At 51.4% G+C, this 26,785-nt stretch overlaps 1 protein-coding gene across 1 annotated transcript; it reads left to right on the forward strand.

The window, feature by feature from the left end:
- Window positions 1-559: 559 nt before the first annotated feature.
- Window positions 560-23,438, forward strand: TBX19 (T-box transcription factor 19). Its single transcript, XM_007077006.3, has 8 exons — window positions 560-762; window positions 7,898-8,162; window positions 9,790-9,924; window positions 12,922-12,983; window positions 14,351-14,412; window positions 16,605-16,793; window positions 18,996-19,131; window positions 22,169-23,438. The coding sequence occupies exons 1-8, from the start codon at window positions 560-562 to the stop codon at window positions 22,452-22,454; spliced, it is 1,338 nt and encodes a 445-aa protein (XP_007077068.3). The 3' UTR covers window positions 22,455-23,438.
- Window positions 23,439-26,785: the final 3,347 nt, after the last annotated feature.

Here is a 26,785-nt window from a genome sequence, read left to right on the forward strand (position 1 = left end):
TGACTGTGGCAGGACAGCCTGCTTTGGCCTCAAGTTTGGCGATTCTCCCCAGGAGCTCTTTTCCTATAGGTACCACATGCCACGATTTATACACAAACATGATTTGCCTGATTGTCGCAGTCCGGGCCTGGAACAGTTTTAATTAATGGGAAAATGGTCCTCAAAACAGTGATTAGACCTCTTCAGGTACAACAAGATAAAAGCCTGATAATTTGGATGGAGTACTCTTCTTAAATGTCTATTCTATGCACAGCAGCCAATGGGAAAGCCAGGCTCTCTCCCACCTGATCCAATGAGTAATTAAGAGAGGGCTTTTTCTTCCTACCTCTCCCCGCCCTCCCCCTCCCCTCCCCACTGAAGCTTAACAGGTTGGTGGTATAATTTGGAGACTTTAAGGGGTGTCATGCTAGGAGCTTAGGCGAGAGCCAAAGCATCTTCTCCCCAGCTCCCCAGGCATTGCCGGGCTGGGTTGGAAAAGCAGGCAGGTGAGAGGAGGAAGGAGCTGGACGCAGGCTCGAGGTAGGTCACGACGCTCCGCGGCCAAGTTTGAGAGGGGCCTATGGCCATGAGCAAGCTGGGCGCCCAGAAGACCAGTGATGGCACTGTTTCTCGGCTGCTCAACGTGGTAGAAAGTGAGCTTCAGGCAGGGAGGGAAAAAGGTGACCCTACGGAGAAGCAGCTTCAGATCATCCTGGAGGACGCGCCTCTCTGGCAGAGATTCAAGGAAGTCACTAACGAAATGATCGTGACCAAGAATGGCAGGTGAGTGGATCTGCGGCCCGGCCTGGGCTGCGGGGGGGCTTGGCGAGGGAGGTGAGACCCCCCGAAAATGGAAGAGGCTGCCGCTCTTCACTCAGAGGCAGCCGAGTCGGATTAAAATGCTCACGAGAAGAACAATCTCAGACGGCTTTCCCCCAGCCAGCTTGATTAATTTCCCGAGGTCAGAGCAGAGAATGAAGTCACCTTGCATGCATTCTCCATGGAGAAATCCTGGGAAATTACCATAAGTGGGGGCCTTAGGCAAGTTAGTCGGGAGGTGATATTATGTTTTGACTGACTGCATATCTTGGAGCCGACCTGAGCTCCACCGCCGTTCGGATAAGGTGAAAGTCAACTTTATTTGGAAGCCGGATGTTTCCTCTTAAGGGTAGCAAACTTGCCAGGGAATTGTGGACTTAGCTGAAGATCGGGAGCCAAAGGGCAAATTTCATCTCACTGCCTGTCGCGACGTCTGCTTCGTCGTGTGTGTTTGTGGTGAGGGTTCCTTTGAGATTGTGTATGTTTGTGGTGACGGGAGAACCATCGCAGGAATAGTTGCTGAAGCCATAACATACTGTCTGAGAAAAGAGAAGAGACCCGCTTTTTTCCCATCGCCACACATGAGAGATTAACAGAAACCGATCTCCGGTGGCATTTCTTGGATTCTATTAAATCCAGCCCTGCTAAGTGGCTGTCAGGGTAATAGTGGGAGGTTTCGCTTAAGCAGAGGAGATGCAAATATTTTGAAAGAAAATCTCTCTGCTCCCAGCTTGGCCAGACTGGCTCCCGAGAGTCAGACGATGCTCACAGAACCCTTGGTTCACAAGGTCAACAAGTACAAAAGTCAGAAAGCATTTTCGGTATGCTCAGTTTCAGCAGAGCTCCAATTGTGGCCCTTCGGAGAAATGCTGGTAAGAGAGAAGAGTTGGGGCCAGCAGGACCTCTGGCAGGCTTCTGCCCTCGTGCAAAATGCCTCCGTCCCCGATGTCTTGCTTTCCTATGTTTGAATGAAATGCACAGTACTGACATTGAACCATCCCTTGTCTACCTGGGAGAATTATGACACTGCCACGCGGGTGCCCCGTAATTTTACAATTTGGGAATGGCTTCCACGTGCCTCTGTTCACCTAAATACTTTTTCTGCATATGTAAAATTGGAAAATCTTCCCAAGTTTAAAGTCCTTTAATGTTAGATATGTGAAAAAATAGCCTTTGTAGAAAAGTCTCATGTCAGCCAACTCGGTTAGTCTTATCTGTGGAGGTCCTGCTGTCATTTCCCTTCCTCCAGTGAACTGAGTCATTTCTCAGGTTCTCTTAAAGGTCTCTGAACCCCTTAGGATCGAGATTCTTCCAGGAGGAGACCGTTCCCCTTATACTTCAGATAAAGAAGGGAAGACACATGTCTAAGAAATTGACACGGTGGATCGTGAGTGAGCGTGGCCTGGAACTACTCCCTATCTCGTATTTTCACAGGTTAGATTGTTAGCCACATCTTAACGTTCTCGATACCAAAAGATCGTTCTTGTTCCTGTCCTCTTGTCTTCCCTTAACCGTCTGTCCCTGCGTATCTCCTCTGTACCCCCGGCCTCTGCCTGCAGACCCACTATCTCCAGATGCTTCATCCCTGCTTCCAGACCAACTCCTGAGCCCGGGGCGCATGCCCCCGTGGCCCTTCTCTGTGCGGAAGACTGTTTCTGGTATTTAACACCCAGCTGTAGCCCTTTCCATTCACATAACCCGCCTGCCCCTGTGGGCAGACTTTTGGGGGTCTAGAAGCTTCAATGAGGGTAATCAGATAGCTCCTGTCCACTTGATGTCTCCTTGTTCTGTGTTAATAGCAAGTTTTGAAATAACATAGGGTGGGCTGATGAAAGAATTCAGTATATATATATATATGTGTGTGTGTGTGTGTGTGTGTGTGTACACACACACACACACACACACACACACACACACACAGAGGAGGCTTCTCTCTGACATTGATCAGAGGTAGTAAAGAAAGGACTTCCCCCTGGATTATCCCCAGAAACCGGGACCCTGATGGGTTTCATTCCTCCCTCCGTCTCTCCTGCCTCACTCCCTGTCCTTCCTTTTCTTCCCCTCCTCCCTTTCCCCCTTCCCCCTTTCTAAATACAACTTTTAGTTTTCCCTCTTCAGTCGTCTTTCAGCTACAACAGCAACAATTATAACATCCCCCTAGAGCTCATTTGAATCATCTGTAGGGTGTGTAGCTTGACGAGTATTCTCTTTCATCTCAATCCTTGGAGCCAGGAACTTCAATTTTAGGTCGGAGAAAACCACAACAACAACAACAACAACAACAACAACAGAACCCTTATTCCAGGCTTCCGAGGCAAATATATGAAATCGCCTGTGCCTCTTGTTGTCTTTACTATACCGTCTTCACCTGAGTGGAAAAGGCCGTATTTCCCATGTATTTCCACGCAGTTAAATAATTTCGACTCAGTTCTGATTCGATTTGCCTTGCACACGTTTTCAGAAATTGGAAGCATTTCAGATGTAATTGGTGTGCCCATGTGTTATAAACAAACAAACAAGCGTGGGGAATCATTAAGTTGAATTTGCCAGTGATTAAGGGCAGCGAGCTGACCGTGCGAGAGGGGGGGAAACAGAGGCTGTGCATCAGGCAAATGCTTTTCCCTGCCCCGTAGCTCACACACCGTTTCCCCCCAGAGTTCACAGTTAGGATTCATGGGGATCGTGGGTATTGCTGCCAGCTGCCTTCTGCTAACCAGGTTCCTTCTGCTACTCTTAAGGCTGCTTACCGTCGCACAAGCCTCGACACACGCGTGCACACGCGCGTGCACACACACACACATCCTGACGGGTAGTTGACGAATATTATAGTTCCGCGGTGAGAGCGGAAGGTGAATATTACCTTTAACCATCTCTGCTGTTCCCCACCTCCAACAGCTGCCCCCTGTCTTCCTGCCAACGTCACTCCTCGTAGCCTCCTTCGCAGCGCTGGCTCTCAAGATCCGTTAGGAGAAGACAGAGGGAGGAACCGACCTCCTAGCAAAGCAGAGTTCACGGGCAAGGCCCAACCACCTGTGGTCCCTCAAGCATGGTTCTGGGGAATGCTTTTTTCACCCTGCTGCATTTGCTTCTCTATTCCTCTCTCTCTCTGTCTCTCTCTCCCTCCCTCCCTCTCTCCCTCTCCCTCCTTCCCTCTTTCTCCCTGTCTTCCCCCTTCTTTCTGTCTCTCTCCTTCCCCCCCAACTCCCGAATTAGGGACCGACTTACATATTTCTCAGCTCCTCACCAACTCTGGGGCTCCTCTGTGGTGAGCCATACCTTGGAAACAGAAGGAGGAAAATCAACCAGATTAGAAGTGCAGTTCATCCTGGGCTCCTGGGTGGCTCAGTCAGTTAAGCGTCCGACTTCAGCTCAGGTCATGATCTCGCGGTGCGTGGGTTCGAGCCCCGCGTCGGGCTCTGTGCTGACAGCTGGGAGCCTGGAGCCTGCTTCGGATTCTGTGTCTCCCTCTCTCTCTCTGCCCCTCCCCTGCTCACCCTCTGTCTGTCTCTCTCTCAAAAACTAAAGAAAACATTAAAAAAAATATTAAAGGAACGACACTATGTTGTGCACCCGAAACTAGTGTTATGGGCGTAAACTATACTTCAATTTAAGAAGAGAAAAGGAGAGAGAAAAGGTGTGGTGAACGTACCAGAGGAGGAGGCAGTGGGGCAGAGTCAGAGGAGCACGGACATGTACCTCCTGAACCCCAAGTGCACAATCTGTGAAATGGGCATGGCAACATTTACCTCCGTGGGGCAAAATGAGACGTGAGTGAGACGCACATACGTTAAGTCCCGGGTGCCGTAAAATTCCGTGTTTAGCTGCTGTCGCTGGAAAAACTGTCTTACGTTAAGTCATCTCGTAAATCTTAAGGCAGAGTTATACGATCACACCATGGAGAGAACAGCCCGGCCACGTGCTGGAGCAGCCGTGTCCTTCCTCGCACTTTAGTGTGAGAAGATGTGTTACGTGAGCTTTCTTTTCTTTTTATTGCTTTCACACGTACCGCATATCCTTACTGAGAAAACTTCCGGTGCTCTCTAACTTTGTGTGTGAAACGACAGTGATCCACATTTAATTCCTGAGTTTTCTTGAAAAACCCAAACCCAAACCCAAACTTCAGCATTTCAGAGAAAGCAAAGGACCAGGAACCAGACCATCTCTTCTCTGTGTACGTCGTGGAAACAAGCCAGGCTCCTGGCTGTCAAAGTGACCCAATCTGACCGCTACGATCATTTCTGATGCCCGCTTTTGTGATTCTTTGCAAATGACATTTGTGTTTTCAGGAGGTTTCTGCTTTTTCTATCTTTCTTTCTTTCTTCTTTCTTTCTTTCTTTCTTTCTTTCTTTCTTTCTTTCTTTCTTTCCTTTCAAGTTCATTTATTTTGAGAGAGAGAGAAACCGTGAGCACAGGAGGGGCAGAGAGAGAGGGAGACAGACAGAATCCCAAGCAGGCTCTGTACCAGCAGCACAGAGCCTGACACGGGGCTCAAACTCACAAACCACGAGATCGTGGCCTGAGTTGAAACCAAGAGTTAGACGCTTAACCAACTGAGCCACCCAGGTGCCCCGGGGCTTCGTTTTCTATACGTGGCCAGGATTATTAAAATAACGGAAAACATTAAAATATATTGCGAAAGGGAATAGTTCAGTCTGATATGAGAGAAGAGAATAGATGAAATCCTTCTGTCGGAGAAAAAGCAAAAGAGGGGGCGCCCGGGTGGCTCAGTCGGTGAAGCAGCCCACTTCGGCTCAGGTCATGATATCACAGTTCGTCGGTTCGTGCCCCGTGTTGGGCTCTGTGCTGACAGCTCAGAACCTGGAGCCTGCTTCGGATTCTGTCTCCCCCTCTCTCTGCCCCTCCTCCCCTCATGCTCTGTCTCTCTCTCAAAAATATAAATAAAACATTAAAAAAAAAAAAGAAAAAGAATGCACAAATGGAAGAATTTAGATGACACAGGGAGCCTCCCGCGGGGAGAATCCTCATTTTCCTTATCATGAAAGTCTCATCATTAATGGAGAGGAGAGACAGGTGAGTAACGCCGTGTTCAGGCAGGATCTGGATTCGAGGTGCATCATCTGATGCATTTTTTCCTAGAAACTTCTTTTAACTCACATACTTGTCGTAACCTCCTATTTAGATTTTGTCTCCTTGTGCCCACCAAGACAGAGGGAAGGGAGAGACAGTTCTGCTGGGAGCCGGGGGAAGGAGGAGACCTTTAGCATTTCCCACTCGTGATGCCAAGGCCAGGGTCTCTGGGCAAATAACTGTGATCCTGCTGGAGAAAAAAAACCGTGGTGGTGTAAGTTATTAGTTTGCTCTTTTTTTTTTGTTTTGTTTTGGAGAAAGAATTCCTATGCTATCGAATTCATCCTTTGTAGAGTATACAATTCAATAGTTTTTAAAATAGTCAGCCATCACCGCTATCTAATTCCAGAACATTCCCTAAAAGGGAACCCAAAGCCGTCAGCAGTCACTCCTCTGTTCTGCCCAGACTTCTTCTCTCCAGAGAGAAAGGCGGAGGGAACTGGCACCTGTCAGCCTGGCAGAAGGGAGGTGGAGCTGGTGTCCCGCGTTTCCAACTTCCCAAGTCACTGCCCCGGGGCAGGATTCTGGAACAGAAGCAGAGCTGGGCCAGCTGAAGGGCTTGGACGTAATGACAGAACATCCGACGCTTGCAAAGCACTCACTGGGCGCCAGGCCTTAGAGAGATCATGACCTGGGCCGAAATTAAGAGTCAGACGCTTAACTGACTGGGCCAGCCAGGCGCCCCTCCTTCGTTGTTGTCTTCAAAGCCAAAGAGGCTTTGAAGCTAAGTACCGCTTCAGCTTTAATGTTCCTGTGACGCACCCGGGGCTTTGGGAAAAGTGGGTCTGGAGTGAGGTCGGAGGTTCCGCGTTTCTGATGAGCTTCCAGGTGATCCTGGTGCTGCTGGGTCGGGGGACCGCCTTGGGTAGCAAGGGACTCTCGGTTATTAGCTTCTCAATGTGGAGATTTGGGTTTCAAAAGACGTGTTCACAATACGATGACGTCCGGGGCCATCAGGTGGTGGAGGGGGCATGTCCGGAAACCAGGTCTTTTGAGGATAGATTAGAGCGACTTAGGACATTCGGTGAAGGGAAAACAAACCAGAGAGAGGGAGCAGCCAAGCGAGGTAGCCTCTCCACGCATGTGAGAGCACATTTGCTGGCACCGTTCTAGAAGGTGGAAGAAGGACCGAGGACTCCAGATCGGTGCGTCTCCGAGTACATCCCTTGAACACAAATTCGCACAAAATGCTCAGTGAAAGGATGGTTCCACTGTCCTATAAGTTCCGTGTGTGCACAGTCCTCATCTGCTCGGAGGTTTATCGTGCACATTCGTAGATTAAAGGCTCTGAGAAGTCACGCAGGGAAGGAACTGGTCTAGCTCTGTAGAGCCAAGCGTTCCCTCACTTATTTTTACCATGAAACCACGTTTTCGCCGTTCAACGCTATTGCTGTCATTCAGAGCTAGTGTTCTCTGTGACAGGGGAAGGACTGGTTTGTGGCCTTAATGGAAGAACTGATGTGTGCCCGGAGGAAGTCTTTGAAGAAAGGACTCCGTGAGAACGTGGCATGTGACGATAGGCTTTGGGCTTCGGGGTCCTCTGTCAAATGACTAGATTAATGGTTTTCAGACTTTAAAATGGAGCACAGTGGTTTTCAGTAAAACCCATATATCTCTATAGATATAGACATATTTAACTCTATTTATTTTGAGAGCGAGAATGCACGGGGGGAGGGGCAGAGAGAGAGGGAGAGAGGGAATCCCAAGTAGGCTCCCCGTTGTTAGCATAGAGCCCAGCACGGGGTTCGATATCACGTAACCTGAGCCAAAATCAAGAGTCCGACACTTAACTGACTGAGCTCCCCAGGCGCGCCCCTAAAACCCCAGTCTAAAATGCATTTGTAAAAAAAGAGGCTCAGGAATGGGGGGGCTGCTGTCCTGGGGCACTCGCTGTACCCCGAGGCTCTCCACGGAAGGTCTCCGCGCAGTGGAGAGACGGCCGGACCAGGCGAAGGGTGGCCCGAACCCGCCACCATCCCCCCTGTGACTCAGTTTCTGCCTCTTCTTTTAGACGGATGTTCCCCGTCCTAAAGATCAGTGTCACGGGCCTGGACCCCAATGCCATGTACTCCCTCCTGCTGGACTTCGTCCCAACGGACAGTCACCGCTGGAAGTATGTCAACGGGGAATGGGTGCCCGCGGGCAAGCCAGAGGTCTCCAGCCACAGCTGCGTCTACATCCACCCGGACTCCCCCAACTTTGGGGCCCACTGGATGAAAGCTCCCATCTCCTTCAGCAAAGTGAAACTGACAAACAAGCTCAATGGAGGAGGGCAGGTAAGATCGGGTCGCCTGATCGCCTGGCCCCCCCGACCGCCCCACACCACCAATCAAGAAATATCAAGGGTGCATTTAGGCAATTAGAGGGGTCCTCACCGGCCTCTTCTCCCATGGAAGCCAATTATTCCCCGGAGTCCAAATGTGAACAGGAATAAACAGCTCTTAATTGGTGCTTTCAGTTTTTAATGGACTTCCTGATGTTAAGAGAGAGGGAGAGAGCGCGGTAGTTTACTTAATCATCGAGGGCCCTTTCAGAGTTTTGTCTTGTGTGGGGTTTTTTACCCAGCCCCCGGAGGAGGAGATGGTTATGGGTACCAGGGTTTTGTTGTTCTCTCTCCTCTGTTTTGGTATAAGTGGCATGTTGGCAATAGACAAATGCCTTAATAAAAAGCAGCTCCCAAATGAAATAATTGCTACCTCGGCTCGGGCATGATGATAATTGTCAATAGAATATTGAATCCGCTTCGGGTTTTCAGAACAACAAACACACCTTAAAGAAGGAAGGTTTTATTTAAGGTCTCCAATCAGAGTAAACACGAATTTGGGGCTTTTTCCTCCTTTGTTTAGCGGATACTAGCGTAATGTGTAAGGTTGTGATTTATGTTATAAAATGTAGACCGTTTGGGGGGGCCAGCGTGGGGGAACTCTGTAGGCTGTTCAGAGCCGGAGCTGGGAGGCGAGGCCCTCGCCCCTATTTCCTGTTGTCGGCCTCTCAGCCCTCCATCTCTGTGGCCTCCTCTGATCCCCATGTTTAACCAGCCGGGACCCGGGAGTTGACGGTTTAGGAGGAGGAGGTGACCCACCCAAGCCTGGGCAATAGTCAGAAGGTTTCAGTTCTTTATTAAAACAGGAAACTGAAAAGCGACCTGTTCTTGCCTCCCACATGTCACAACCGAAGACGTTTTCTTTCTTTTTCTTTTAACTTTGTTTATTTTGAGAGAGAGGCAGAGAGAGAGAGAGAAAGGAAGAAAGAATCTCACACAGGCTCTGCACTGTCAGCGCAGTGGGGCTCGAACTCACGAACCCTGAGATCATGACCCGAGCCCAAAAAACGTGAGTCAGAAGGTTAACCGACTGAGCCGCCCAGGCGCCCCCACGACTTAAGACTTTTAAGAAGGCTTCTGTGTGAATCGCAGAGTGGGTGCTAGGTAACCGTCAGACGTCAGACATCCTTACTCTTTAGCTAGTCGCTCGCAAAAGGCAGCCACGTCAGCATTTTGAGATGTCAGGATTCCTCATATGGAGAAAAACAGTATGTTTTAATGGATCGAAATCCACACTGTTGTTCTGAAAATAGGGAGAGAGCCAGAGAGAGCGAGAGAGAGAGAAAAGGAAGGCATGATGTTGGCAGAGAACCGAACGCTTTAGAACTTTCTGGCAATCCTAGCATAAGCTCTCATTTCATGCTCCCTGGGAGCTTCTGAATAACACCCCCCCCCCCCCCCGCCATTCAGTTCTCAGACAAGGGAATCGTGTGGTGGCAGCTCTGGTGACCCGGATTCGAAACGTGTGGCCCTGACCGGGCTTGGGTGCCCAGCCTGGGACCAACCAAAGGGGTCACTATTGCCTGTGCTACACCAGGCTCTGCATGGCTTCTCCTTCTCTTCCTCTCCCACCTCAACAGATAATGTTGAATTCTCTGCATAAATACGAACCTCAGGTTCACATAGTGCGCGTCGGAGGTGCCCATCGAATGGTGATGAACTGCTCCTTCCCAGAAACCCAGTTCATAGCCGTGACCGCCTATCAGAACGAGGAGGTGAGTGTGCACAGGCGCGTGCCTGGGCGGCTGTCCCCTGGAAGAGGGTGGGGGATGGGGACCAAGCGTGGGTGAGAGGTGGGTTTCTGGGATTCACCGGTGAATCTAGCAGAGCTAGAGTCCGGAACACCCCAGCGGAGATGAAGTTAAGCAGGAGGAAGCCACTCTCCACTCCCTCTTGCCTGTTGGCCAAAGGCCTGCCACCCTTGCTCTCCTGGTGCACGGTTGTGCACTGCGTTAAAACCAACAGACCCAGGAGTCTTTGTGTTCTGGGCCCGGCGTGCGCTCGGCCCAGAGCTGGTGCTCAGAGCCGGGCGGTCTCCTGCTCCAGGAGCGGGTCTGTGAGAGCCGATCCCTGCACGCCCGCCTCCGGCTTGGGTTAGGCTCACTGTCCTGTTGGCTCGGGCTGAGCACACTGAGGTCTTTCCTGCCCCACGGGAGCCGCTGGCGCTTTGAGCCGAGGAGGCAGAACCTGGCCTCTGTGGATTAGTTTGGGCACAGGACATTTGGGTCCGTGTGCACCTTCTAGGGCTTTCCAGGTCTGTGTGTCATCGGAGGGGCTGGGGGCGGGTTAGAGCCTTTCTGACTAAACTTAAAAAAAACCGAACACTTTTTTTAAGTATACAGGTTCATTACAGAAACTTCCCACAATAAATACATAGTGCAGAACTACGTTCAGTGAAAATTACAAACAAAAGGTAAAAATGTATTCTTTCCCTTCTGCCTTTTGAATCCAACTCCCCAAGGCCGCCACAAATAACAGCTTAAAGTGTGTGTCTTCCCCCGACACGTATTCTCTGTATATGTAAATATATATGAGAATATAGACTTACATAAGTTGGCTAATGAAGTACAATATTGGTCTGAAAATTTCTTTTTATTTCCCATTTAGCCGCATATTATGGATATCTTTCTATGTGATTAGGTTCAGGCATATCTCTTTTTCTGAAGTGCCTGCGGGGGATATACGGTCTTTCGGGCAATCAGCTCCCCAGGGTGGCTATTAGGTTGTTTACAGGTGTTTTATTTGCTCTGACCCGTGATGCTGCAAAGAATATGCCAGTACCTCCGCCCCCGCTGTTTGCTTGCATGGATGAACATCTAGAAATGGAATTCTCTGTCAAGGAGGGGGTGGGTTGAGAATCGTGGGACATCACCAAGTTACCTCCCCCAGAGAGCCCACGCCTCTGCAACCCTCCCACGGTTCCCGACACGGGTGACGATCAGCCCTTTTCAGTTTTGATAATCTGTTAGGTGAAACAAAACAAAACAGAACAACCCCAAAGTATCTTATTACTGCTTTAAGCTGTAGATCTTTATTTGGAAGCTTTAAAAGATTTGGAGCTCCCCCCTCCCCGACCCCCGCCCAGCCAATGGAGTCAGAATCTCCAGGGATGGTGCCCCGAATCTGTAGTTTTTAAAGTCTCCCTAAAGGATTCTGATGATGAGCGTTCGGATTTGGAAACGGCTACCTTAGTGCCTCGAGGTGAAATTGAATTGTAGGTCTAACTCCCATCACAGACGTGCAGAGAAAACGTAATTTCTTTTCTGTAAGTCGTCTGGCCTCTTGGCCGAGTGCCTCCAAGCAGTTAAAGATTAGATCAGTTAAATATTAGATCATTTAAACAGGCCCTCAGGTGGTGCTGACCGTAGGCTAAAACAGGCTTGTGTTCTAGACGGCCTTCCCTGCCCTGCTTCTCTCCCTATGGTGGAGTCTGGGTCTTTGAGGGGAGGGTGTGGCTTTTGCGACTCTAGAGAGTGGGGAGGAGGTGTTGGGGACTAAGCCCTAGCCCCTTCGGTCTCCACGGCGATGCCCCTGCCCACTTACTCCCACCTGCTCCCTTAGTCAGGCTGCCTGCTGGGTGGGTGCTAGAGAGTCCCATCTGGACCACCAGCCTGGCTAAGGCCACCCCTCCGGCAAGCTCCCCAGCCTCATGCTGTGTTTCCACCTTGATCTCCCCCCCTGGGAATCAAGCCCAGGAAACCCCACCTTAGAGCCTCCCTCTACTTCCAACACTTTCCAGCCAAATGGGTGTAGATGCACCCTGAGAGGGTGCATTGCACCTGGGGCTGCATGCTAGGTCTCCCAATGCACCCGAACACCCCCCCTTCTCTCCCCACTCCCCCCTCCCCCCGGGTTTAGGCCAGGAGAAAGACCAGGTCACTCGCATCAGGCTCTGTGGCTTTCCTCCCTCTTCTGATTTCTTCCGCATTCCCGGGGCCAGAAAGAGGCGTGCTTTTATTTCACTTTTCTTCCTGCCCCCAGGCCCTTGCTGCAGCGAACATTCTTTCCAACGCTTATTCATTCAGCAAAATATTTGTTGAGTCTTAGTACCTGCTGGGACTGCTGTGATGGGCATCACAGATGTGTGCACTGCCCTCAAATCACTTACACTGAGGTCACGAGAGCACACACGCGTCATATACACGTGTATGTACGTCTGGGGGCGCTGAAGAAAAAGGACGCCCGCGAAGTCCAGCGGGTTGGCGCGAAGGCGGGTGGGAGGGAGAATCTGTGGTTGTGTGAACATGAACGTGGCCCAAGGAGTAAGTGATCCCCGAAGACTTATGGAGTGACATTGGGCCGTACTCTCTGGGTGAGGGGGAATCACTCCGACTGTGTTCCCAGGGACTAGAAAACTGACATGGGGATGTTTTGGGGGGGGGGTGTTCAATAAAAAAAAAAAGGACGAATAAATAAAAGAAGACATGGCAGGCTTAGCACATCAGGCTTTGCTCCTTTCTAATTTTGTCCTTCCCTTGCTCGCTTTTGCTGCGTTTGCCTTTTTCGCTGCAGCCACAATATAGCATCCTTTGTCAGGAACGGTGTACTAGTAATTTCGTGCAGAAGGAAGCAAAGATACGCAGACAGGGAGAAAAGGGAAGAGAGGGGGAATCCTTCCGATTGGACAGAAATTCACAGGTGGAGATACAGGGTTCTGCCTGCTCGTAACGTGTTCCGCTTTCACTAACGCTTCTTGTCTTTGTAAACGCAAGATAACAGCTCTCAAAATCAAGTACAACCCTTTTGCCAAAGCCTTCTTGGATGCCAAGGAGAGGTGAGTAGAGAAATTGCAGCGAAATCTTGCGGGTTGGCTTCTGCAAATGTGAGATTGATGACAGGATGATCTTGAAAGGACACACACTCCCTCTGATAGAAAGAGGTTTGCAACATTCAATTCGATCTTCAACAAAATCATCGCAATTCAACAAAGTTCCTAATTATCTGTCCCTTAAGCAGGGCTCCAGGGGAACCTCATAACTGGCAATGTTTTGTCAGCTCTGTTTTACTACCAGTTCTCGAAAGTAGCACAGGCACGTTTAAGAAAACATAATTAAGTGATTCAGATTTTTAATAATTCACTCCTCCCCTCCTCCGATTATCTCTGAGTAGTATGGTTTCAATTTTTTTTTTTTAACTGCATGGTGCCTAGGAGAGGTGAGTGATTCATACAGGTAGCTCATAAAGGAGAGAGCTTTTGAGAGAAGAACGTTCAGAGACTTCTGGGATCGTGAATGGTCACTTTAGGCCAGTGGCTGTACATCTTTGCGTTTTTCCTCTCCATTCTAGGGAAAAAAAGAAAAGAAAAATAGTGCTTACCATTGACTTCTATCAAAGGACTTTGTCCATCCTGTCAATATTTGATTTAATGTAATTTCAGATAACCAAAGGCCTAAAAAAATAAAAAAAAATCTGATGTGTGAGATAACAGAACTTTGAATATGCGGTCCTGACTTGGAGTCCTAGCTTTGCCGTTTCCTGGCTGTGTGACCTTACTTAAGTCACTTAACCTTGCTGACGTCCACTTTAAAAAAATTTTTTTTTTTAACGTTTATTTATTTTTGAGACAGAGAGAGACAGAGCATGAACGGGGGAGGGGCAGAGAGAGAGGGAGACACAGAATCGGAAGCAGGCTCCAGGCTCCGAGCCATCAGCCCAGAGCCCGACGCGGGGCTCGAACTCACGGACCGCGAGATCGTGACCTGAGCCGAAGTCGGACGCTTAACTGACTGAGCCACCCAGGCGCCCCTGACGTCCACTTTTAAAATCTGTAAAATTGACATAGGAATATTTCCCCCCCGGGATTATCGGTGGTTCTAGCATATCACAGATGTGTTTGTGCCCCGAAGTCCTACGCAAATCCTAGCTGTTGCTATTGCTTGAATTTCGCCAGGCGGGAGCAGTGACCCCAAATCAGTGAGATCAGACTAAACAGGGATAGCTATAAATATGGCAAGCTGGAGTCACATGAACTTGAAATTCAAAGAGGAATTGCACATTAGATAAAGTATCCTGGAGGAAGAAGGGGAGGGAGAGATTCGAGATAAAAGATATAGAGTGCTTTGCAGAGAGAATATGGGGTAGACTTTCCGCAGGACTTGTAGAATACGCTGGATGGCCATGGTGTACTTTCCTCTCTTTCAGGAATCACCTAAAAGACATTCCGGAAGCTGTCTCTGAGAGCCAGCACGTGGCCTATTCTCACTGTGAGTTGGGTGGACAGTGGTGGGACATGCCTGGGGTAGGGGGGGGGGAACACTGGAGCCACCCCACCCAGACTGCACTCGGACCCTACCTGTTGTGTTCCAAAGCTTCTTTCAAGACTCCACAGGTTGTTTCTTCCACTCAAGACATGTGTATGCCCTTTCTAGAATTCCCAGAGAGAACTGGTGTTCCTGGGGGACTGGACTGAAACTCAGGCAGGAGATAGGCAGGGGGTGATGGATTTCTCAGACTCAAGTTTTCACCTCCGAGAGGCTCAGGACTGTCTCCTCCGTCTCCACTCTGCACCCCACACCCTTGTCAGTCTGGCCTGAATTGCCCCTGTTCTTAGTGTTTGCCCATTTTTGTGTTGGTCACCACTGCAGCGTTTCCCTTGCATACGTGGGGGAGACTGGGGAGGCTGACAGGAAAGCCATAGGGCGAGGTGAGTGATATGCCACTGGGGGCTGGGCGTCCCTAACAGGGCACTGGCCTCCCCATGTCTGGATGGCATGGGAGGAGGGGAGGAAGCCCCCTAAAGCTGCAGCAGAATCCCGGGTGAGTGATGTCAGAGCAGAAAGTTAACCCTGGTGTCGGAGACGCTCTAATGTGAATTGTGGGGGTTTGCTCGGGTCCAGCTGGGGGTGGGGGGCCCTCTACTCGCTCGGTCCCCTGCGCCTCTGCACATGCTCACTGTGGAGCAGCAATATCGTGCATCGAAGGGAGGAGCTCTCAGAAAAACACTTTTTAAAGGGAGCTGGAATACCAGGCCTTGTGTATAGTACCCGCTTGTGAACCGCATCTTTTCCAAGCTCACACGTTACGGTCTTCTCAGCGAGCTTCTTCAGGTGTGTCCCTTAATGTGGCAAACAAGGGGGCAGGAGTCCAGTTCAGGGTGACCACATGCCTGGTTTTGCCCACTGGACACCTGCATCAGACAAACTTTTCTTTTTTCTTTTCTTTCTTTCTCTCTTTCTTTCTTTCTTTCTTTCTTTCTTTCTTTCTTCTTCCTTCCTTCTTTCTTTCTTTTCTTTCTTTCTTTCTTTCTTTCTTTCTTTCTTTCTTTCTTTCTTTCTTTCTTTCTTTCTTTCTTTCCTCTTCCTTCCTTCCTTTCTTTCTTTCTCCCTTCTTTCTTTTCTTTCTTTCTTTCTTTCTTTCTTTCTCTCTTTTTTCTTCCTTCCTTCTTTCCTTCCCTCCTTCCTTCCTTTCTTCCGTCCTTCCTTCCTTCCTTCCTTCCTCCCTCCCTCCCTCCCTTTCTTTCTTTTCTTTCTTTCTTTCTTTCTTTCTTTCCCTTCCTTCCTTCCTTCCTCTTTCTTTCTTTCTCCCTTCTTTCTTTTCTTTCTTTCTTTCTTTCTTTCTTTCTTTCTTTCTCTCTCTTTTTCCTTCCTTCCTTCCTTCCTTCCTTCCTTCCTTCCTCCCTCCTTTCTTTCTTTCTTTCTTTCTTTCCCTTCCTTCCTTCCTTCTTTCTTTTTTCTTTCTTTCTTTCTTTCTTTCTCCCTTCTTTCTTTTCTTTCTTTCTTTCTTTCTTTCTTTCTTTCTTTCTTTCTTTCTTTTTCTTTCTTTCTCCTTCCTTCCTTCCTTCCTTCCTTCCTTCCTTCCTTCCTTCCTCTCTCTTTCTTTCTTTCTTTCTTTCTTTCTCTCTTTCTTTCTTTCTTCCAATGCCTTTTCTTTCTTTCATGTTTTTTGTTTTCCATTCAAAACCAAGTTTCTGTGAGCCATCCTGGCTCGTCTTGCTTGGAATGAGAACCACCGACACCTTTCCCGCTGGGCAGAAAGAGGCCTTCACGCCTGTGTAACCACATGAAACATTCCCCCCCCAGCTGGACATTACATATGCATGTAACATCAACAGGTTATTGCTTCTCAGACTGACTTTTAATTTAATTCAGTGAAGTCAGAAGCAACTTCACTTTTGCATTTCTGTAACTTTTCATTCAAACGGTCTTTTATGTCGCTCGGGCCCAGCGTTCCTCCAGAGGCTTTCCCAACTTTGATAGGAACTGTCATCCTTCTCCAAAGAAGCCAGCTTCGGTGCTGCTGTGGAAGGGGGGTGGCGGCGGCCGCGGTCCCCGTCGCTACCCCGGGCGGATGTTCAGCGTCGTTCACACAGAGACGCAGTATGTGCATTGGCTGGTCAGCTGCCTTTTGGTGTGGGAGTTCAGAGTCGGTCTCTGTGTCTTCCTCTTGTCTATTCTAGTGGGAGGCTGGATCTTTTCCAATCCTGACGGAGCGTGTGCAGCAGGAAACGCCAGTTACCAGTATGCGACACCCTTGCCTCTGTCCGCAACCCACACCCACCATGGCTATGAGCACTATCCTGGCCTCCGCGGTCACCGGCAGGCTCCCTATCCTTCTGCCTACATGCATAGAAACCATTCTCCCTCAGGTGTGTGATTTTGCGAATTAGGCCCTTGGGGGTGTGGGTAAGGGGGGCGGTGGTGCCGAGAAATGGGTACACAGCGGGTAGTAAAAAGAAGCATCCGAATATAGGTAATAGTATTGGGTAATATCATTGTGATGGCTTTTTAAAAAACTTTTCATGTTTCTTTATTTTTGAGAGAGAGAGAGAGAGAGAGAGAGAGAGAGTGTGAGCAGGGGAGGGGAAGGGAGGGAGCGGGACACAGAGTCTGAAGCAGGCTCCAGGCTCCGAGCTGGCAGCCCAGAGCCCGATGCGGGGCTCGAACCCGCGACCCGTGAGATCGTGACCCGAGCCGGAGTCGGACGCTTAACCGACTGGGCCACCCGGGCGCCCTGTCATTGTAATGTTTTATTTTGTATACTAATAGTTGGTTATGTAGTTATAACATTATTCGTGTTTTATAATTGTTTCGTAAGACGCTCGGTCTCCTGGTTTCTCATGGGGGTGAAGGGCCTCCGCTCACCGCCTCCGCGGGGCTCTTTTCCTCACTTGTATTACATCCGGGGGACGCGGGGCCCAGAACTGGGGAGCTTTTAGGAAGACCTCTGGGTCTTCCTAAAGACCCAGACTCTGGGTTGTTCCTGATGTTGGCTCAGGTCCTGATCTCACGATTCATGAGCTCGAGGTCTGCAGTGATGGTGCGGAGGCTGCTGGGGATTCTCTCTCTCTCTCTCTCTCTCTCTGTCTCTCTGATTCGAAATAAAGATGAGGAAACATTAAACATTTTTTTTTGTTGTTGTCTAAAGAAATAAGTGAGATTCATGGCATGGGAGTCGGAGGAGAGGGTTAAGATCCCACCCTGAGCTCTGTCTGCAGAGGGCTTTCTGGGTCACCGGCTGCCTGTCTCTGTGTCCCTTCGTGTGCCACTCCCAGCAGCCTTGAGAGCTGCTTCCGGGAAGGAATAGAATGTAGCTTAATGACACGAGAAAGTGGGCAGCGTTCTCGCTCTGCTTCCCGGTCCTTTCCCACGGTCAGCACGTAAAACACAGCTTCTGAGCCCCTGCTACACGCCAGGCCCTCGTCCAGACAGTGGATGGGAAGGTGATGAAGGGATAGTTTCTTCCCTGAGGAAACTCGGGCCCATGCGGATACATGAATACCGAATCGTAACACCAGGCAGTGAGAGCTCTCGTGTGGCCCTCGGACCTACAGCATCACCTGGGAACTCGTTAGAAAGGTAGACTCTCGGGCTCTCCTTCTGGACGAGTCTACATTTTAATGAGATCCCTAGGTGATTCTCCTGCACGTTACAGTCTGAGAGACATTCTAGAACACACCTAAGCCCAGGTGCTGTGGGAACGGAGGGAAACGAGCAGCCGTAACTGCCCCGGAGGGGTTAACCCTTAAGTTGAGATTCGCAGGGTGAATAGAAGCGGACAGAGGTGGGGGTGAGCAGAGGCGGAAGGCGGAAGGCAGGGGGCCCAGGAGAGGCGAAGGGCCCTGAGGTAAGAGTGGGGTGAGCAAAGGCCCGGGGTGGGGGGGAGGGGACCCAGGGTGTCCGGGGAACGGATTTGGAACAGAGCGTGGAGGGAAAGGTGGAGGAAACAGAGCTGGGGCTGAAGAAGCTGCAGGTGCCCCATCCTGACGAGGAGCGACTGGGCCAGCCAGGTGTGCGCACTGGAATGTTCTTCCTCGCTCTCCTCGGCCTGCCTCCCTCCTCTCTCTTATTTATGCACGTAGAAGACGTGCCCATGGAGAGCCAAAGACGTAGAAGACACTGTTCTTGAGGTGTTTAAATGTACTTGGGGTTGCTGAGAAGAATAAGGTGTGGGTCCTTAGAAATCTCGTCTGGGGCACTGGCGGGCCCTTCGGCCTGTGTTGAGGGGATGCTGACACGATCCGTTCTTCAGGGGGCGTGAGGGTGGTGATGAGTCAGACGGGTCTGTGTCACGAAGCGCGGATCACCTCTCCTCTCTGAGCCCCATGGGCAAAGGGGAGAGGACAGGTCGCTGTTGTGCAGAGTAAGATAGGACCGGAACGTGCCATGTGGTTGACGTTCTGTATTCCTGAGGGCTTCCTTCTTTGCCGTTTCCCTCGGAAAGCACTAACAAACTACTGGCCCCTGTGGCACGAGCCACGGTCACGTTTCGCCCTCGAATAATATCACTGGCTGCCATCGTTGCGTGTTGTACACACCCCATCAACTGAACTGTTGTTATTTCCCCAAAGTGAATTTGATAGAAAGCTCCAGCAATAACCTGCAAGTCTTCTCCGGAGCCGACAGCTGGACTTCCTTATCTTCCACACCCCACACCAGCATCCTGTCTGTACCCCACACCAGCGGGCCGATCAATCCAGGGCCTAGGTAAGACCAACGCCAGCAACGTGCTCATTGGTGGTCTCGAGGTCTTGACATTAGCACTGGAGACTCAAGGTCATTCTTCTTCCTCGGGTGCCTTGGCCTAAGCCATTGTCCTGACTCCTAAGCCACTAGGAAGGGAACATGAAAACAGGATAGGCTTTTCACTTTCAGAGAGAAGGGAGTGGGAGAGCACCTGCTCAACTGTATGCCGAGACCCTGAGTTGTCGGTGCTCTCCTAAGCCACCCATCCGAACAGGGGAACGGACGGTGGGTGCCTGGCCCGCAACCCAGGTAACAGGGCAGAATGTAGCATGCCGGACCCGAGGCGGAACTCACGCACCGGAGAACTTCTGGAGATCGGTGTGGGGAAAGGGACAGGGAGGGACCTTGGAGTTTGACGGACACTGGCTTCAGTCCTGGTTCTACCTGGTATGGGCTTTGTGGCTCCAGGAGGTTTCCTGAGCCTCACCGAGCGTCCGCTTTCTTATCGCTAAGACGGAAATGATATGAGCGGCTCGGTAGGTCACGGTGAGCTCACAAGGAGGACACGCATTAAGATGCGTTGTAAGCGGCAGCGGTCCACGTAAATGTCCGCTGCTGCGTTCAGTTCCGTGTGCAGAGTTTTGAGAAGGTCCTAGAAGGGACCCAAAATGAAAAGGGGGGTCTTGGGAGATGTCTGGTAACTTGTGATTTGCTGGTCTAGAAAATGTTAGGGGGACGTAGTGCTTTGGTCTACAACAGGGCTGCTCACACTTAGATGGGTGTTAGTATCACCTGGGAGGCGGGGGCTCGGTCGGTTAAGTGTCTGACTTCTGCTCGGGTCGTGGTCTCCTGGTTTGTGGGTTCGAGCCCCGCGTCGGGCTCTGTGCTGACAGTTCAGAGCCTGGAGCCTGCTTTGGATTCTGTGTCTCCCTCTCTCTCTGACCCTTTCCCGCTTGCACTCTGTCTCTCTCTCTCTCTCTCTCTCTCTCTCTCTCTCAAAAATAAGTAAACATTAAAAAAAAAAAATCACCTGGGATGCTGTTAAAATGCACGATCTGGGTGCCTGGGCGGCTCAGTTGGTTAAGCGTCTGAGTCTTGATTTCGGCTCAGGTCATGATCTCACGGTGCGTGAGACTGAGCCCCACATCGGGCTCTGTGTCGACAGCACGGAGCCGGCTTGGGATGCTCTCTATCTCCCCCTCTCTCTGCCCCTCCCCTGCTCACCGAGTCTCTCTCTCTCAACATAAGTAAGAACTCTAAAAAAATGCACAGTCTGATGAACAGGTCTGGGTTGGAGCCCGAGATTCTGCATTTAACAAGCTTGCGTGGGTGTTGCTGGGGTTGCTAGGATCTTGATGGTTTTGGTACTGATGTGGCCGTGGCGATCAGGGTCTGGCACTGGGCTACCCCATGCAGCAGCCAGCGGTCGCCTGCGGAGACTGAACCCTTGAAATGCAGCAGGTCCCCATGGACGTGTACTGTGAGTACACAGAAGTCTGAAGACTGGGCAGGAAACAAAGAATTAAACATCTCAACTCTTCTTTTTTTTTTTTTTTTTTTTACCTTGAATGCATGTTGAAATAATTTTTTGCACGTTTTTGGTTCCATAAGATATTATTACCAATAAGTGCATTTTTTCCTTCTTTTGTCTTTTTTAAAACGTGTGGCTGCTAGCAAACGAAGCCTGGCGGTTATGGCTCACGTTTTGTCCCTATCGGTCGGTACGCGGCTGGATTACCTAAAGGAAAAGCACGGGTTCGGGTTGTGGTGGCACGAAGTGAGCAAGCGAGTCCTTGAAGATGGTAAACGATCACGTGGCAGGTTCTGTCCTAGATATTTTGTTAGTTCTTTACAGTATTCAGCGACATCCACGAGGCTGCTGTTAAAGTCCCTGTCTTACTGTTGGAGAAACCGTAGCTCAGACACGTTAAAGACGTCCTGAAGGTCATCCAGTAGGTGGTGTCACCAAGTGCTTGGTTCTCCCACTGGCCCACGGGGCATCAGGCAGGGGCCCTGCCGCGGGCGATGCCGTAGAAGAGACCTCATCTTTTTAAAAAAAAAATTTTTTTTTTAACGTTTATTTATTTTTGGGACAGAGAGAGACAGAGCACAAACGGGGGAGGGGCAGAGAGAGAGGGAGACACAGAATCGGAAGCAGGCTCCAGGCTCTGAGCCATCAGCCCCGAGCCCGACGCGGGGCTCGAACTCACGGACCGCGAGGTCGTGACCTGAGCTGAAGTCGGACGCTTAACCGACTGAGCCACCCAGGCGCCCCCCCCACCCCGCCCCAGCAGCATCTTTAACCCGTTACCGACTCCCGTCGCGATTTTGCTGGAGAACAGCAAACGCGTCCAGTGCCGTCACTGCGCAACGAGCCCGTTCTCCCGTAGCTCAGTATCAGGCGATAACAGAGACTCTAAAATGTCAGGACATCGCGATGGCTGAAGGCTTAGGGCGCTGGCATTTACCCGGCCTGTCCCGACCGACCGCAGTCATTTCATCTATGTTCGGGCGCAAAATTTGCTGCGCGTTACTGTCGACCGGAAAGCTTTTAAAAAGTCCTGATCCCCAAGCGGCACGCCAGACTGGTAAAAACCCGAGGCTCTCTGGCAGCGGGACCCAGGCGTCAGAACTTGCTAAGTGGTTCCAGCAAGCAGTTGGGTTTGGGAGCCAGCAATGGAGGAGTTCATTATAACGCCCAACGTTGGGTGAGCACCCTGTGCGAGGCCTCGTATCCTCGTTGTTGTCTAATCCTCGTGATAGCGTCTGTAACGTGCACATCATCATCACTCCAGATCTTGAAGGTGAGGAAGCCGAGGCTCAGAGGTATTGCCTGGACCAGGGTCTCGGGGGCAGTAAGCGGGAGACCGGGACGCGAACCCGGGTTTTCCGACCCTGGGTGTCCCGATCGTTGTGTCCGTCACGTCCCCTCTCTTCCAGGGAGGGGTCTCACTCACAGGTTGGGCCCTCTGGGTCAGAGCTGGAAGGAAAGCCGTGGCCGGGTGCTCTGTCCCGAGGCCGGGGCCCTCAGCAAGCGTCTGTGTCTCTGTCTCTGCAGCCCCTACCCGTGCCTGTGGACCATCAGTAACAGCGGCGGGGGCCCCGCCGGGCCGGGCCCAGACGTGCACGCCAGCTCCCCGGGGACGTTTCTCCTGGGGAGCCCGGCCGTGACTTCGCCCCTCTCTGCCCAGGCACCCGCTTCAGCCGGCATGGAGGTTCTGGGGGAGCCTTCGCTGACCAGCATCGCCGTGTCCACCTGGACGGCGGTGGCCTCGCATCCCTTCTCGGGCTGGGGTGGCCCGGGTGGGGGAGGGCGCCATTCTCCCTCTTCACTGGATGGTTAGGCAGGATCCTAGGGAGGGTGTCAGCGGAGAACCTTCTATGTGTAGAGCTTTTAGAAACCCCACCTGCGGATCCCAGGAAGTTAGACTGCGGGGTCGCCTCGCCCAGTGAGCTGGGGGGGGGGGTGGGTGGCTTACGGGAGATGATTTAGTCTGATGAGGCTCCCTGGTGTCTCTTTACGCTCCCGTTTTTCTCTGCAGCTCATCTGCGACCCGCTTAGGTAACCAAAGCTCACCGAGCACCTCCCTCGGCCCTGCCCCTCACTTCCAAATGGTTCCAGAAGGCCCCACTTCCTGTTCTGTCTGAGCTCACCTGGCCTGAGGCTTTCCAGCCTCGTGCCGCCCTGCAAAGCATCTGTGGCCACCGGGCTTCTGCTCTGAGGCCAAGGGAGGGCGTAAGGCCACCGAGTGACGTGAACGCGCAGAGAGCTAGTCACGGTTTACTCACAGCTCCGTGCCTGGGATGGAGGAGATGAGACCGTGACCTTCCCTTGCTCAGAAACCGTCCATGGCTCCCCGTTGCCTACAGCACGAAGTCCTACCTCCTGGCCGGAAGGACACCGTCGACCGTCGAGCCTCCAGCTTCCCTGCGTGACCCCATTAGCGTCCTACGTTTCCGTCGAGGTCGACGTTCTGCCTGTTGTCTCAACGTTCCGTGGACTTTGCCACCTCTGTGCCTTCTCGGCGCCTCAGCTGTCCTTCTCGGTTCCGTCCCGCCTCTGGGACTCCCGCCCCTCCCCCCCGGGGGCCGGCTGAGGCGTCACTGCCCACATCATACCCCTGAGGTGCCTGGGCACGTGTGATCCTGCCCCGCCGGTTTTTGCCTCCGTTTTGTGGAGCTCGCCCCATCCTGCCTTGTGTTTTTGTCACCTGTGAATGTGTCTCTCTCCCCCTAGACTGTGAACCCCTTGAGGGTGAGGACTAGCCTTCTCGTCTTTGTACCCCACAGCACCCGGTGCCTTGCCTATAGTAGGTGCCCAATAAACACTGGCCAAATGCAACTTGGCGTGCAGTGCGTGCGTGCTAGGAGGACAGCCGTGGAGCTCGCGGGACGGCAGAGCTCGGAGACACGTGTCCGGGTCGGGGTAGCGTGTCAGCGTGGGGAGCCCAGGAACACGCTGTGTTACCCAGGGCTCCTCGTCTGAGGCAGAGCCCACGGGCAGTGACTGAGGAGCCGGAGAAGGTGTGGGCAGAGCCGTTGCTTCCAAATACGGGTCCTTGGAGCCCCCCGTGCCGGGATCACCAGGGGCACCTGTCAGAAACACGCATTCCAGGGGCGCCTGGGTGGTTCGGTCGGTTGAGCGTCCGGCTTCGGCTCAGGTCACGATCTCGCGGCCCGTGGGCTCGAGCCCCGCGTCGGGCTCTGGGCTGACGGCTCGAGCCTGGAGCCCGTTTTGGATTCTGTGTCTCCCTCTCTCTCTGCTCCTCCCCTGTTCGTGCTCTGTCTCTCTCTGTCTCAAAAATAAATAAATAAACATTAAAAAAAAAAAAAACAAAACACACGTTCCTGGGCACATTCCGTACCAACCGGATCAGCATCGTTAGGGCTGGAGTCCAGGAATCTGCCTTTCAAAACAGATCCTACAGAGCCAAGTTTGGAACCTACTTGCCCAGACCAGAGAAATCGAGGGATAGGTACTATAGGAACCTGGCTTCAGATAAGAGTTTCTTTTTTTTCCTTTTTTAATTTTTTTTTTTTTACATTGATTTATTTTTGAGAAACAGAGTGAGACAAAGCGTGAGCGGGGGAGGGGCAGAGAGAGAAGGAGACACAGATTCTGAAGCAGGCTCCGGGCTCTGAGCGGTCAGCACAGAGCCCGACGCGGGGCTCGAACTCACACAACCCCGAGAACGTGACCCGAGCTGAGGTCAGACAATTAGCCGATTGGTCCACCCAGGCGCTCCAAATCTGTGATGCTTTTTAAACACATGAAATGACAGTTGGTTGTGCACTGAGGGTCTCTATTTGCATGGTGTGGGCCATGCAGCCAGAACAATATGCTTTCTGGTGTTTTCTCCAGATAGTTCGGGGCTAATTTCTGCCTGGGAGAACAGCCCTTGATTGCCTAAGTCATTTAATGACTGATGGAGTCTCTGACGTCCTAGACTAACTTTGGAGCTTTTTTGAAAAATAAATATTTTAAAATGTTTATTATTTTTGAGAGAAAGAGAGAGAGAGACAAAGAGAGAGAGTGAGAGCGGGGGTAAGGCAGAGAGAGAGGAACACACAGAATCCGAAGCAGGCTCCAGGCTCTGAGCTGTCAGCACAGAGCCCAACGCAGGGCTTGAACTCGTGAACCATGAGATATGACCTGAGCTGAAGTCGGACGCATAACCGACTGAGCCACCCAGGTGCTTTTACAGCACCTCCTTGCTCGTGCAGCTTGTTATAAGACAACAGTGATGTCGCTTCAGAGATTGAAGCCTGTCACACTGAGTTGAAGAGAAACGTAAATCGCACCGGAATAAAGAGTTAATACAATTCTTTTAGGCAGGCAGGCAGTAGAGCTTTGTAATTCTCCCTAGAGCCTGCTCTGTCGAAGGTGTCTCCCCTCGTGGGGTCTTTATTTGGTCCGTGTGGCTTCCGTAGCCCTCCCCGCTCCCGGTGAGCCGGCCTCGCCACCAAAGGCCTCTGCCCGCCACACCATACCTATGCCAGGCCTTCCAGATGCTTCCGGGGGCTTCCTGTCGCTCCGGGGGCACCTCCTGGGACTGAGCGGAGGGGAGGGGAGGTGCTGATATGAGGAGAGTGTAAAAACTATGCCGTTAAAACAAATCTCGATAACAGATATTTGAGGCAGTGGGTGTTTGCCACTTTCCCCCAAGACTGGACTCGATTTGGGTGAGTACGAGCGGGTTGAAATAGGGCATTTGCGCAGGAGCCGGATTCTGGCTTAGGGACTGGGTGTCAAAGTTGGAGAATGGCACCTGGGGCATTGCTCTGGCATATGTCTCAGCGCCCTCCCTCTTATTCGCTTTACCCCCTTCCCACCTTCCTGAGCCCCTTGATGGTTCCTGGCCGGTTGGTGGGGTTGGTAGACTGAGCAAGCACGTGCTTCCTGGAGCAGAGGTCCGGGGGGGGGGGGTAGGGGGGCGGATATGCGGTGCCAGAAAAGGTGCAGGGAAGAGCCTCTGTGGTCTGAGGGTATTAAATCTTTTCGAGCCTCGTTGTAGAGACATGTTTGTCTGCCCGGCACCCCGGCCTTCTGGGACAAGAATTGCACCCCCCTCCCCACACTCTTGGGGGGACTGCCTCCCCTCCTCCCACTCGGCAGGCGTTCAGTGGGCGGGGGGGCAGGGGCCCACATTCCATTCCTGCTGAGTTGGTTGGTTTGGGGTTTCTGTCACTCACTGCGGGTGTCCCATTTACGCCGGCCCAACACGGTCACGCAGAGGCTCGTTAATTCCAAGTTTCACGGTGTTAGAGGCCACGTTAGGCCTGGGTGTTTGGCCTATACAAAGGCACCAAAAACGCCTTCAAGGTGGAGGAAATGGAGCTGAACCTTGACATTTATCGTGAACAAAATGGAATTGGAAACACCTCTCAAGGCCAATGGTTAAAAACCGTGGCGAGTAGAAAGCTTTGTTAGCGCGCGCGGCTGGTCTAACCTAGTAAAGGGAGATCATCCCTTTAGGTAAAGGCTTTCCCACGGGAGGATCCAACATACGGTCTCTGCGGGTCTCTACTGGCAAGATTCTGCGCTAAGCGCAAGGCACGCTCCAGATGGACCAACCTCTCTCTCTGGTTGGCTCGTGGAGGCTGTCTCCATGCTGGGGCTGGCTCCTAGTTCGGGCACGGTCAAGGTCCCACGGCTCTCAGCTCGTCTCCCTGGTGATAGCATACACATCCTGGCTCTTGGGCTGCTGTTAGGATCTTGGATCACGAGCACCAAAGTACAGAAGGGACCGGGAAGGGAAACTGTTGTTCTCCCTAGCAGAATCGAACCCAGATCCCCTTGGGTTGGCAATGGAGAGAGAATGTTCCATGAGGAGGGGCAGTTCGAGTTTCCAGCTTCTAGATTTCTGACCAATCTTTCAAATCACCACAGCCTCTACTGTGCTGGGCTCTATGGCTGGCTCAGGTGAGGACACATGACCATTCCACAGTGACCCACAAAGCAGGCTGGAAGGTCTTTTTCTTTTTTCTAGAAGCTTCGTGCTTATAGGGGGAAACTAAACCTAACAGGTTACATACATTTAGAAAACTACGAAGTTTTTCTTCTACCAAGAATTCAATAACCTTCATGTTTTTTGGACTCTATTTAAGATGTTTTAAAATTTGTATTGGGATGTAACATTCAGGAAGTAAATAAACCTTAAGCATATGGCTTGAT

This window comes from Panthera tigris, chromosome F3, assembly GCF_018350195.1.
Source record: "Panthera tigris isolate Pti1 chromosome F3, P.tigris_Pti1_mat1.1, whole genome shotgun sequence".
Classification (NCBI taxonomy): domain Eukaryota; kingdom Metazoa; phylum Chordata; class Mammalia; order Carnivora; family Felidae; genus Panthera; species Panthera tigris.